Below are 13,908 nucleotides of genomic sequence, written 5' to 3'. Positions count from 1 at the left end.
TATTTTGGTTTCCATGCCTGCTCTCTTGTATAGTAACTGTGTGGTGGCTTGTATGGTAACTGTTCTGAACAGGCTCCATAAGGGTCACCCCCACACATAGCTGTACTTTTTGGTTCAGTGCATAAAGAATGGGGGAATAAAAGGACAAGTAGATTGATAAGGATAATCATCACTTTGGGTAAGCCATCCATTTTTGTATTTTTCATCAAAACCATAGGTGATTTGTTTAAAACAGAGACAGAGACAGAGACAGAGAGAGAGACAGAGAGAGAGAGAGAGAGAGAGAGAGAGAGAGAGAGAGAGAGAGAGAGAGAGAGAGAGAGACAGAGACAGAGACAGAGAGAGAGACAGAGAGAGACAGAGAGAGACAGAGACAGAGACAGAGAAGCTCCACTTGCTATGAGACAAGTAATCCAGTTCTATGCTGCCTCTTTTGTAAGCTCAGAAAGTGGCAGCGTTGGGACAGGTGTTTGGGAAGGTGTTGTGTTGGCATGCTTTGTTCACTTTGCTCACTGTCTATTTGAAGGGATCCTATTCACCTTGATGCAGAACAAAAGAGCAGGCAGCAGAGTTCTCAGACTCAGCAAAGAAGGAATGCAGAGAAGAATGAGCTGGAGGGTTCTGAAAGGCTCTGCACAGGTTTGGGGGTTGTCCTGGGAAGTGAAGTATAGGTGGGAGGATAAGGGCTGCCTTGGGGGCCATGAGGGACAGACCATACTGGTCTGGAGAGCCTAGGCTAGAGTCAATGAATAGGCCTAAAGGCAGTGGGTGGGGCTAGAGGCTATGGGCGTGGCCTTGCACTGGGCATGACTTCCAAGTCTGAAAGTCTTAGTTCTTGGCTGAAGGTAGGAGCAGGAGGCAAACTCCACTAGAGGAACATCATACTTTCTGCCACCAGTTCTTCAGTGCCCACTTTATGCAATATTCTCTACTGCCAGCCTGGCTTATTTTATCCTCACTCCTCCCCACAAACGTTCATGGCATGGAAGAGAGGAAGAGCCTTGCCCACAAAGAAAGATGTTGAGAAGCCCCTTACTTTCCAGAAAGAAGCACAGCGAGGTCCTATGTTCCCCTCCTGTGATGAAGGACTAGCTCCCTACCCCTTCCCAAACTGTCATTTGCATTCAATACCTGATTCCAGAACTGAGCAGCTGTGTAGGACTTTTTCTTCTTAATCAAAAGTTCTTTAGTTTTGTTGGCAAAGGCAACAAAACCACCCAAACAAAATAGAAACATTGTTATCAATAAAAGATACTGTTTCTGCAAGAAGAAAGGGATAACTGTTATAATCGAGTATGTAGAAGTCTGTGAACAGAATCAAAGATCCAGGGACATGAGTTTAATTCAACTTAATATCTCCAGAGGGGCATGCTCTCTTGGTGAACATGGATTGTTCTAAAAGTCTGGTTGTTTTCCTTTTCACAGAACCAAGCTGTCACAATATTTGAGCCACTTAGCTCTGTAGATTTGCAGGATAAGCTCAGTGTACTCTGAGATGACTTTACTCCCTTCAGTTAACTCTCCATCTCTTTCTTCTCTGTGAAAGCCTCATTTTCCCTGTTTTCTCCATGGTCTCATAAAAGTGTTGATAAAGATCTAGCTGGGAGATGGAGTTGAGGGCCTTTGGCTCTATGAAAACTGTTTGAGATGACTTTTTCTTCCTAATCATAGATCTTTTGTTGGCCAGGACGAAATGAAGAGCAATATTATGCACATGGTAAGCACAGGGCTTTGAGAAGAAAAGCTGATTTTAGCTCTAAGATGTTTCAAGAATGTGGTCTGTGCCCTTCAAGTGCCGTGAAATTAATATGGTCATTTGTGAGGGAGTTATAAGAAACTTCAGTGATATTTTGACTCCGAAAGCTATTTTTTTAGGGTTCTTTGCTTTCACCAAAGACTCCTTCTTTTTCTAAACATGTGGCTTAAAATAATCTCTGCTTTTACTGAATTCTCCAAGTTCAACTTCTCATTTTCCCTTTGGCTGTTTTGTTCCTATGGTTCTTTCTCGCATCCCTTCCTTTATTGTGCAATTTATTTCTTCGTCTCCTCAGCTTCCTCCTTCTCTTCTTCCTCTTCCTTTTTCCTTTATTGGTATAGGGATTTGAACTTGTGCCTTATGCTTTCTGGCAGGCATTCCACTGCATGAGGTATGGGCTATATTCTATTCTTGTGTGGGGGTGGTGGTGGTGCATGCGTGTGCATGCAGATATGAGACTTAAACTCAGGGCCTACACACTGTGCCTGAGCTTTTTGCTCAAAGAGAGCACTCTACCACTTGTGCCTCAGCTGTACTTTTAGTATTTTGGTGGTTAATTGGAGATATAAGCCCCACAGACTTTCCTGCTTGGGCTGGCTTCGAACCTCGACCCTCAGATCTCAATCTCCTCATTATCTAGGGTCATAGAGTGAGCGATCAGCACCTGAATCTTGTCATCTTTTAAATAGGGTCCCCAGCCCTGAGGCTCTAAGGAGGAAATTGAGTCTTCAGATGTTGGAGCCAAAGCTCCAGGTTCTACATATTTGCAAAGTCTGTGCAGCAATATTAAAAGTCAGTACGTAAGCTTCGGGATATTAAACAAGTCTAACTTAGAAGGAATATATTAGAAACAAGAGGCATGCTATTAATTAAAAATGTGTTCATTTTCTTAGTCATCAAGAGGAATTTGGGGTTAAAATTTAAGACTTTTCTATTTTAAAAGCACTCAAAATATTTTGGATGGATGCTGCTTTATCCTTTCAATAAATTTTCCAAACAAACAAAGGCATTAAAAAAGCCTTTTCAGGAGACTAGGAAGAGAGCAATGATAGAATCTCCCTTCTTTTTGCTAGTGGCACTGGGGTTGAACTCAGGACCTTGTACTTGCTGGGCAGACGCTCTATCATGATGGTCATGTTCGCCCCTCTTTAAGTTATTTTTCAGATAGGGTCTTGTGCTTTTTGCCGAAGCCAGCTTTGGACTGTGATCCTCTTGATGGCATGCCCTTCTGAATAACTGGGAAGTTAGTTGTGAGCCACCACGTCTATTAAAGCCATCATTAAGAACAACCAATGTGAATAGCTGGAGAAGAAGAAACTCTTGACTTTGGTCCTTCTTCTTAAGCTCTTTCCAAGACTGGGAGCAGGGAATGTCTGAGGGAGACTAGAAAGACCAGGCCAACACCTGCCTTGATTACAAATGCAATCCACAGGCTGTGTGACTTCTGAAACATTGACGAGAAGAACCTTCTCTTTACCCCTTTGAGTTGTTACACATAACATCTGTCATGCATTGGTTCCTTTATCAAACAATGTTTCATGGATGCCTATTGTACAAAAACAGCTTCTGGTTGGAAATAGAAGACCACAGAGACAATTTGCAATAAGCCTTGTCACAGAAAATAAGAACATTAACTGAGAAACACAAGTATTCATTAGAGGTGGATATGGAAGTGGACTCACAACAAACTGAGTTGTGCATGGTCCTTATATCTGCCACTCTAATGCTCCATCACCAAGTAGAGGAAGGCCTCTATCCTAGCATTCATCCAGCCCGGCTGTTGAGACTACACTAGAAGTGATAGAATAGGCAAGCTGAAGTGAGGAAGCTCAAATGTCCTAAAACATCTGTATCCACCAGATCCTGGGCTATTGACCTGAGCATGTGGCAAGCAAGACAAGTTCCTCTAGTTAGCTCTAGAATCCCAAGCCACTGGCCATTGACAAGCTTTTTCTGCTTGCTGCTTTTTTTTATTAAAGAATTTATTAGCATTAATGTTTACATCATATTTCAAATAATGTGTTTAACAAACAGGAAGGCAATCTCTAGATACAATCACTGGCACTTAGATTTTAGAACATAATTAAAATTAGGCTGAGGGTTTGCATGCCATAGATACATATTAATCTATGTAATAAGACATTATGTTCACTGCTTTTGATCTTAAGATGTAGCAAAAGAAAAGACAAAATCCCCCCAAAAAAACAAAGAAGGAAAATCCTTTTCAATCTCTTTCATACTCAGCTCCTTGACTGGAAGAGTCAGTGTGCTGAACAACAGCCTGTGTAAAATGAGTGTTTGCTTTTACAGATCTGCTAACACTGCCTTAGAAACCAGAGGGACGTTTATTATGTTCCTGAGGAGGGAATATTCTGCAGTGCTCGGGGGGGGGATGATATTTTCCTCAACAGAAGGAAAGACGTGTGTGGACACACTGGTGAGGCACAGTGGAACTCACTTTCTGGCACCATCAAAGGCCAATCAGAGTCAAATTGTTTACCTGAAGATGACTGTTGACTTCTTTGGAGCTCTGACTCAGGATGCTGGTTCAAGTCCTGATGTGTGTGATTGAAAGAGCACTGGCTGGTGAGCCAGCCAGTCTGTGTATTCCTCAGAGCCCAAGGGAGATATGGACTCCATTTCCTGACTTACAAGAACGAGGGGAGATGGGATCGCAAACATTCATAGAAGCAGTTATATTCAATACATTCAATACCAGATGAATTCTACCCCTTTTTGCCTGGCAATAAGCTCCTAGGTGACTCTTCAGGAAACATGAAGTAGATGTTGCCCTCGGTGGAGAGTGAACAGGGTAGAGTGTAGCAGAGGGCAAGCCTGGGCATGGATGCCCTTGTTCTGCAGAGGAGTATTCATTGCTTGGCATGCACTTGTATGAACCCCTGCTCCTCACTGGCTAGATGAGGCACATTATAAAGGACGGCTCCCCATTTATAAGCAAGCTTTTGCAGATTAAAAAGGGTTTCCTCTGACATTCTTGAAACAGGCTCAGATTTGCTTTTAAGGGAGGCTAGAGCAGGGAGGGAGGCGAGGGCAGGTTGTGCCTGGAGAAGCCTCGAGGGGGGCGGGTGGTGTAGCCTCTGGTGAAGTGTGTGTGTGTGTGTGTGTGTGTGTGTGTGTGTGTGTGTGTGTGTGTGTGTGTACTGGTACTGAGGCTTGAACTGGACCCAGGTGCTATTCTTTAATTTTTCCTCTCCAGGCTAGCCTTCTACCACTTGAGCCACAGCTCCACTTCCAGCTTTATGGAGATTAGTTGGAGATGAGAATCTCACAGGCTTGCCTGCCAATGGCTAGCTTAGAACTTCAGTCTTCAGATTCCAGTCTCCAGAATAGCTAAGATTTTCAGACATGAGCCTCTGGTGCGCAGCTTAGCTATTATTATTAGTCAGACCGCATTTCTGGGGCATTCTGGTCTCTTCTTTATGTCCAGTGCATGTAATGTGTGCTTTCTGCTTTGTCCCAGTGGTAACTGAAGATGGCACGTACCTCCAGACCAAAGGATATGTTTTTATAAGGTCCCTATAATCATTAGTCTGGCAAAGTGAACCCATAACTTGTCCCAATAAACCCAAATCACATGGCCCAATTTAACACATGCTAATGGTCTCCCCATGCCTGAAAATGGGAGCACAGTCATGCAGTGTGGGGAGGGTTTTCAGATCTCTCAGTCACGACAGAGCTACCCTTTGGTTCAGGTTACTTAGAAGAAATTCCATGGCATGGAAATATAAAATTCTATATCTTCTGCAAGGATGGAAGTCTTTTAAAATAAAAAAAAATCTGCTTGTCCAATACATATATCTATGTATGTGTGTACGTATGATGCTCTTGGCTGGTTTGGTAACTTGGTTATTGTGAAAACGGAGTGCATTTGATTTGAGAGTCCCTGGCTGATATTGTTTGAGGTGGTGTCGTTTTCTTCCAACTTCCAAAGGGTCTGACAAGGAGAACTGAAGCCAGGGAAGGTGATATCTTGATAGTCAGAGGTGAGCAAGGGAGCCTTGTGTAGCTCACATCTGGACAAGTGTCCCCAATCAAAGAAGGTATTCACAACAGGACTGACTCAATGTAAAAAACAGATATCAATACAAAAACCAATCTTGATATCTTATTTCAAGTGCTAACAGCCATGGGTAATGGATTGTGTCCTTAGAGAACATAAATTTAGCACAAATGCTGTCTTATTTAAAATGAATTTCTAAGTGACTGTTGAGTCAGAGCTCAGAAATCTGTGCTGTTAATGTCCCATTGCAAATGCCTGTGAATGCCAGGATTAATTACTCGGTGCCTCTGTGTCCTTATCAGGGAGGTGAGAGACAGCAAGCAGACTCTACCACACAAATAGTGGTTGCATTTGGAATGCTTAGGCTTGGGCTATCAAATGTCCAAGCTTCCCTGGTCCACATGGTTTGATTGAGATGGCTTTGATTCGAAAGCCTCCCTTGCTGATTTTAATTAGGTAGAAACACATTTTACAAGGAGTTATTCACTGACTGTTAACCAAGGAAGAGGGCCCAAAGCGGCCTGCACTCTCCAAGAATTTTTCAAGTGCTCTTTTCTGGCTGTGAAAATAGTCTCTCACAGCCAGAAAAAATATGGAGGGCTTATTTAGGGAAAGCTATGCCTAGAAACTGTCAACTTTATATCATTATAAACTCTACAGATAGGAAAACAAACTGTCTTACTATGATCATACATGTTTTTCCTTTGGTATGTGCACGTATAGATCTGTGCATAATCAAGGGACCTCCATCCCCTAGCCAGCCCTTCATTAATCTGTCATGAAGAAAACAGTGCAGAGGGAAGCAGGAGAGGGGGAAGAGGGAGGAAAGACGGGTCTGTGCTGAGGCTGGCTGCCCCATTTGAACCCGTTCATGAGCACAGAGTTGCAATGTTCTCTCCTGGCTTTGCCTTCCCCCTCTTTTTGTGGGAGCCACAACTTCTCAATGAACAGAGTGAGAAGGTGACAAGTGACAGTAAAGCAAATTAAAACCATGCTGGTGGCTGCCAACATGGGATCTGGCAAAGTTCAAGGAAGAGGATCTGGTGAGGGAACTCTGAGGAAGGAAGACAAAATAGAGCAAAAGGGATAGGAGTGAGTATTTGTTCATGAATCCATTCATTAGCTTGACAGCACATCAATGTGCTTATTCATGCATTAGTGTAGTCAACAACTGTTTGAAAAAGAAAATGATCACAGCAAACACATCAGACACTATATTCAGTTGCGGGGGTTGATCTAGGGTCTTAGGTGCTCTCTCAGAGCATTTTTTGCCTCAAGGACAGCACTCTACCTCTTTGAGCCACAGCACCACCTGCAGTTCTCTGGTAGTTAACTGGAGATGAGTCTCTCGGACTTTCTTCCCCTGGCTGGCTTTGAATCATGATCCTCCGATTTCAGGCTCCTGAGAAGCTAGGATTATAGGCATGAGCAAGGTGCTCAGACAGGTTTTGGTATTGAATTCAGCCAAGACAGTAAAACAGACAGAAATCACGGAGTTTGACTGAGTCTAGGGATGAGGAGCAGAAGAGTCAATAGTCTGCCTATTCACGTGAAGTAAAGTTGCTCAACTTAAAAGAGATATGTATTTTGATAATATTATCACATTCTTAAGAGAAAGTACTTCATGTATCTGAATATATATATATGAAGGGACTTCATATTTATGAGTATATGTGAAGGTATTTCATATTTATGTATATATGCACAACATTATCTTTTGGAGACTGGGGAACAATTTTGAGAGCAACAGCCTAGCGAAAGTGGAGGTTCCTTCCACTCTGTAAATTAGGATATTTGTTGGTCTTCATGTTGTGTTCTAGTCCTCTAATACCAGGTACTGATGGGGAGGTGAAGTGGAAGGATGCACTCATGTGCCACCGTCCACCCAGCAGAGCCCATCTAGAGAGCAACATGGCAGACACTGCAACATAAAGCTCACTCCCAAGCACATGGTCCAAATAAATTTCTCCCAAGTGTCCATAAAGCAATGCTTGCATGGATCTCAGTTAGGGGTTACCACTCAGGTGGCCAGTGGTGAATTCGCATGGTATTGCCAAGTTCTATACAGCAGCACTTGTTTGAAATGAGATGCTGAGTGATGGTGGCGCCCACTATGAAACCTACCACAAACACCACTCAGGTAAGCAACACGAGTGGATAGAGGAGTATTGCATGATGTTCATGCGAATACACAAAAGCAAGAGGATTTGTAATCAACCTTAGGATGGTTGCCTGAGGTGCAGAGGGGAGGATAGAGGAGTGAAAGAGAAAGGTAAACTAATTGATGTGTAACATAAAACCAAAGTAGCCTTCCTTAAATAATGTGCCACAATGAAGGAACGTGAGTCATTTTCCTGAAAGGAAGGAAGAAGTGAGGAGGGAGGAAAGAAGAAGAGAGGGAGGAAAGGAAGGCAGGAGAGAGTAGGGAAGGGGAATGGAGGAGATAGGGTTGAGCAGAAGAGGGAGAAGAAAGGGGAGAGTGTCCTGACACACAAAGCTATCTTGCCGCCTCCTTCCCCTTTGCCATCCTAGGATGGGGGCTATCTGCCATGACTTGTACCTGACTGGCTGCAGAACATAGTTAAAACCTATTAACCAATACCCGGGAGGATGGTCAGTCAGAAAACAGGGGTGGAAGCTTGTAGTTTCCTAACACTTAGCAGAGGATGCAAAAGATTGGGGGAGAGGGGCGGTAAAGGTATTAAGAAGGTGTGAGGAAGGGAAAAGGGACCATATTTTGCCTGCACCCTGTTCCAGGGAGTCTGGCCTGGATAGTCATCAATCAGGGATAGCCATCCCACCTTTATTGGCTTTCCTCTTCACCAGGCATTCATAGCACAGGACCAGGGCGGCTGGCCTCTCAGAATTACCCCTAGGCAGCTCTGGGCAACTCTGAAATGCTGACAGTTCTCCTGAGCTAGGTTTCCCCACAGAACTCTCCCTGGACCCTGGCCACAGAGGAGCCCACAGTCAATGGGCATACATACTTACAGACATACATGCATACATATATTCATGCATGCATGCTATAGCAGCATCTATGTGTTTTCCAGCTTAAAGTCCTAGTATTTGATCTTTTTTCTTTTCAAAAAAGAAATCACATACTTGATTCACTATTAGGTAGATTCTTACCAGGCACCAGTGGCTCACACCTGTAATCTTAGCTACTCAGGAGGCTCAGATCTGAGGATTGTGGTTCAAAGCCAGCCCGGGCAGGGAAGTCCATGACACCCTTATCTCCAATTAAAACAACAACAACAACAACAACCAGAAGTAGATCTGTGGCTCAAGTGGTAGAGAGCTAGCCCTAAGCACAAAAATTAAAGGATACCTTAGAGGCCCTGAGTTCAATCCCCAGTTCTGGGGGGGAAAAAAGAGAAGGAAGGATTCTTGCTACCTCTGATATTTTCTATCTAAGAAAGCTAAAGATGGAGGAGGTTAAAAAGCCTTGACTTTTGCTGCTCTCTTGGCTTCCTGGATCTGAACTAGGATTCTTCGCACTATGACAGGACGTTGGGGGAAGTGGGCAGGGCTTCCAATCTGAAGGGAGTGAGCAGCAGGATAAAGGAGAACCTCTCTGCTTACAACGTTCAGCTCTTAGATAATTAAGTTTATGATGCTTTAAAAGGGCAGGGACTGAAATTAGTGATGTATCAGCAGTTCAAGGCTTTCCATACCATCCTAAGAATGAATTAAATTTCCATCTCTAGAAACGTCTGCCAGAAGAAATTCATACCTTACATATCACTGAATGAGAAAGCAACAGAAAAAGAGCCCCAAACACAAACAGTTCTTTTTTCCTACAGAGATAAAATGCTTTTAGAAATATAAGTTGGGCTGGGCTGGGAGCATTGCCTAGTGGTAGAGTGCTCACCTAGCATGCATGAAGCCCTGGGTTCAATTCCTTGGTACCACATACTCAGAAAAAGCTGTAAGTGGCACTGTGGCCAAGTGGCAGAGCTCTAGCTTTGAACTAAAAGTGTCCAAGGACAGTGCCTAGACCCTAAGTTCAAGTCCCAGGACTGTCAAAAAAAAAAAACAAAGAAAGAAAAAAAAAGAATTATAATGGGATTTTATAATTCAAGCATCTAGTAGGAAAACTCTTCTCATAATTGGGGAATATGACTTGTCCCTTACCTGTCCTGTTATTTCTGTTCATTTGTTAAAATAGTTAACAAAATCCATTTACCCTACCTGCTTTATTTTCCTATTTATAGATCAGTTCTTCTCATTCAAATTAAAAACAAATGTTTTAATTTTTTAAAAAAGAGTTGGTAAAGTAGGGTGGGGATTTTTTTTGGCCCTAACTTATTCATTTTATTTGTGACATTTGCTTCTAGTAGAGTCTATTTGTTTATTGTCTCAAATTAATTGCCTTTTAATTAGCAGTTATTAATATAAAATGTACCATTTATCTTCCCATCCAAGAAAAAGAGAAAGTAAAACTCACATATTTTATTTGTAGGTTTTGGCACTGGGCCATTTTGGTAGCTGAAAAAAAAACCTGAAATGTGTATGTTCAGTCAACACACATTTGTTACATTACATTCTGGAATATTCCATATGTGTTTGTCTGTATACTCAGCAAAATTATATATTGTTCACCTGGGTAGCAATTTGTGTTCTGGCAAACCTTTATTTGCTCTCAGGGGACCCTATTTAATATAATTACATTTAATTGATATTTGTGGTGATGGATTAAGGAAAAAGGAACCGTGATTTCATATGCTTCGGGATTTTTATGGGCCTCGTATTTCTTGGCTTGGTTTTCAAACTACATGTAACCACATTTTAAAAGCTAGGTACTTAGATAAATTCAAGCATTTATTAAAATAGTGAACCAACACGGGGTACAATTCAAAACTCACATTCATCTGCTAAAACATCGGGGAAAGAATTCAATCTTTCTCCATCCACAGATTTCCCTTAACTATGTTGTCTAAAAAGTTTATGTAATTAAAACATATTTCCATGTTTTTCTGATGATCTGGCTTATATCCAACTACAACAACATAGTCAGCTGCTAAAAGAATCCATACATAGATTTTTCTTCCTCCTTACATTCTTAGCTGTGTGTTTACTTTGCTTCTTTTGTTTCATGCAATGGAAATTTCCCTTTCTTTAGTTACCTGTTAGTTGTGGGACAGATGAATGACTGAACTGAAAGCTCTAGGTAATTTTTAGGGTTACAATACACTGTGCATGAGACCTGGAGAGACAACACTTTCTATGCTTATTCTACTGTTTAGTTCTGTTGGTTTTTAATTCCTTTTAAAATAGAAGTGCTCTTAGTGAGCAGTTAAATAAACAACTGGATCCCGTAAAATATAATTGAGTCCAGTTATGTTGATGTATAATAGCAGTCTCAGGGTTTGGACATACTCAGAGCTGAAGATAGAATTAGATTAGGAGAGACAGAGAAAGAGGGGAAGGGAAGGGGAGAGGGAGAGATAGAGATTGTGTGTGTCTGAATATATTAATTTTATTTTCGTTGGGAGAAACAATTATTAAATAAACTCTTAGGAGATACTTTCACCCTTGAACTTCAAGGAAAGAATATTACACAGAAATGATAAGACCTTAAAGGCAGAATGTCTCATACTCAGCCTCTTGAGTTACAGTTGTGAGCCTCTGCACCTGGCCTAAAGATCCTTCTTCACTTCCTATGGATTATGTCCCCATAAACCCAATGTGTCAAGATTACATTGGGTCCTATGCTTGCCTGGCCAGCGTAGTTCACGCAGAATACTCTAAAAATGCTTAGCCCAGTCACATTAGCCTATGGTTATGCAAAATCATCAAGCAGGAACCTCTTTTATAATGTTGAATTCTGTACTGAAAGCAAAAAAAAAATTAAGCCACTAGTACGGGCACCATTTTAAAGTTAAAAAATCATTAGTCCAAGCATTCTAGGTTGGGATCATCACTATTCAATATTGGGTGACTCCATGTGGTAAGTCAGTGGTCTTAAAAAAGCAGAGTAAATAGATTCTGGATAGTGTGTGTGTGTGTGTGTGTGTGTGTGTGTGTGTGTGTTATTAGAGGTTTTGAACTTTTTGGAGTATTTTTGTGGAAAGAGGGAGAGAGCAAGGGGAAGAAAACAAGGAGAGTGACAGAGGGATTTATCGACCATGGAGAAGTAGAGAAAACTCCCCTCATTCACGCAGAAGAGATTTGTCTTTGGAATCTGAGGCCACAGTGTATTCCTGCTTTCTATTCCAGGGCGAGTGTCTTCACGAAGAAACCAATGGCCAGGAAATGAGGACGGTGCTAAGCGATTACTTAACCACTCTCGGGGAGGGAGACTCATCTTGTAGGCTGCAGAGTGAGGTAGGCTTCAGTTTGAGATTCCTGGGCCATCATGTCATTTTGTATTAAACCATTCATTTGTTGGCCTGAGATGACAGGCACATGACACATCGAAATAACTTTTCTGTCAAGTCTCTTCAGACAAAGAGCAGAGATGGAGTCTGGGAAAGTGAGTGTGAGGGGGACAGTGTTCTTTCTGATGGGTGGTTGGGTGGGGGGAGAGAATATCCATCTCCCTGGCTTTCATTTATGGAACTGCAATTGTGGCTCTTCTCACTGGAAATGGACAAGTCTCAGGTCTGATACCATACTGTGAGTGACAAGGGTAGACGGCGAACAGAAGGTTTCAGTATAAGCCCAAGGGCTCTTAAGCTCTTAGGAGTGACAGAAACATTGCCTGAATTTCTCAGAATGCAATTTGGGTGAAGGTTATGAAATGACTTCTGTTCACTTTACCCCCTTCTAAGTTGGGACTAAGTCCCTTCTAAGTTGGGAGTACAAACAGAAATAGAACCAGGAGAAATTTGTAGATCGTTGAAACTTCATTCTCTAGTTGCAAAAGCCAAGACAAAGCTCAGTGAGATCCATCTGCCCAAAATATTGGAACTCAAGCCAGTGGGTTGACCAGGGAGCTTCTTAAGATGGCAGAATGCATTTCTTTTTTCTTTCTTTTGTGTGGTCCTATACATGGGGTCCAGGGCCTTGTGCATGCTAGGTAAGGACTCCCCACCAAGCTGAAGCCCAGGCCCTTGCTCTGCCTCTCAAATGGTCTTGGAGATGCTACTCATGATCTTTGTCTAGAAAATGAAGATTCTTTCAGACTGTTGTGCAAATGACAACTGCATGGCAAGCAGTTGCTATCTATCAGCAGTTGGGCCACATCCCAGGCTGGTAGACATTTGCTTCTTAGCTCATGTGCTTTAGGCACCAAGACTTGAGCTAACGAGCTAATCAGCCCTTTTTCAGAGGCTCAGAAAAAGAAAGGATTGGTCCATTCTGCCTCCGATTCAGAGGCTGGATAGTCAAAGGATCATTGTTTACACCTAACTCACCATATTCAATCCTGGGGAAACACTGTTTGCTAAATAGCTCCCCCATTAGAATGGCAGACATCAGAGGTGTTTAGTTAGAATTAGTCTCAGTGACTTAATGGCTGCCATGCGACTTCTAAGGTCATAGTTACCTTTAGTAGGTTGCTTTTCTCCCTGGAGAAGCAGTGGTGTAGGCAGGAGCTGAGTTGTTCTTTGCAAAGTGCTAAGGTAAAGCCTCATTTCTCTTGGTGGAACTAAGAAACACCTTATCCCTTGCCAGATGCTCCAGCATCTTCTGGAAGGAGCAGGGTCTGAGGTATCTGGAAGAGGGAGGTGGTTAATCTGAAATGTAGTCTATAAAATGCACAATTTATTTCTATAGGTTCATTTGCATTTGGTGAGCCACACAGCTGTCAAATATATTTCCCAAGAACAGAAATATTATCCATTTCCATAATTTTTGCATTACAGAAATATTTAGTCAAACTGAAAATACGGCAGGCTTTTACAGGCCGTTATACTGGTCGAAAGGCCCTGACAATTTCTCATAGTTCATAGTCGTGGGTAACAGATGTGGAGGGCTCCTTGAGGAAGCAGATATGTGAGAACATTCTGGAGACCAGAGGGAGGTACTTTCTCTGGATTGCAGAAGTCTCTGAGGTAGAGGTCCCATCACAAAGACGGAGGGGGTAGACTTTCAGCTTCAGCCAAACCATCCATAGGCCCTGCAGAGGAGGGGAAGGCAGTGTCCCTAACACATTCTAGGCCTCAAACTCTGACAGATGTGGCCA

At 42.4% G+C, this 13,908-nt stretch overlaps 1 protein-coding gene across 1 annotated transcript in view; it reads left to right on the top strand.

Moving 5' to 3' along the window:
• The first annotated feature begins 448 nt into the window (after positions 1-448).
• Positions 449-13,908, top strand: part of LOC150047412 (uncharacterized) — a 49,469-nt gene continuing 36,009 nt past the window's right edge. The window contains exons 1-3 of the mRNA XM_090356581.1: positions 449-639; positions 1,672-1,717; positions 12,000-12,107. Of these exons, the coding sequence (XP_090212707.1) occupies positions 1,694-1,717; positions 12,000-12,107 (132 nt within the window). The 5' untranslated portion in view covers positions 449-639; positions 1,672-1,693. The remainder of the gene's footprint in view (positions 640-1,671; positions 1,718-11,999; positions 12,108-13,908) is intronic.

The sequence above is a fragment of the Megascapheus bottae genome, chromosome 23 (assembly GCF_031878675.1).
Source record: "Megascapheus bottae isolate mThoBot1 chromosome 23, mThoBot2.hap1, whole genome shotgun sequence".
In the NCBI taxonomy this organism is placed as follows: domain Eukaryota; kingdom Metazoa; phylum Chordata; class Mammalia; order Rodentia; family Geomyidae; genus Megascapheus; species Megascapheus bottae.
This window is presented reverse-complemented; position numbering and strand designations above follow the sequence as displayed.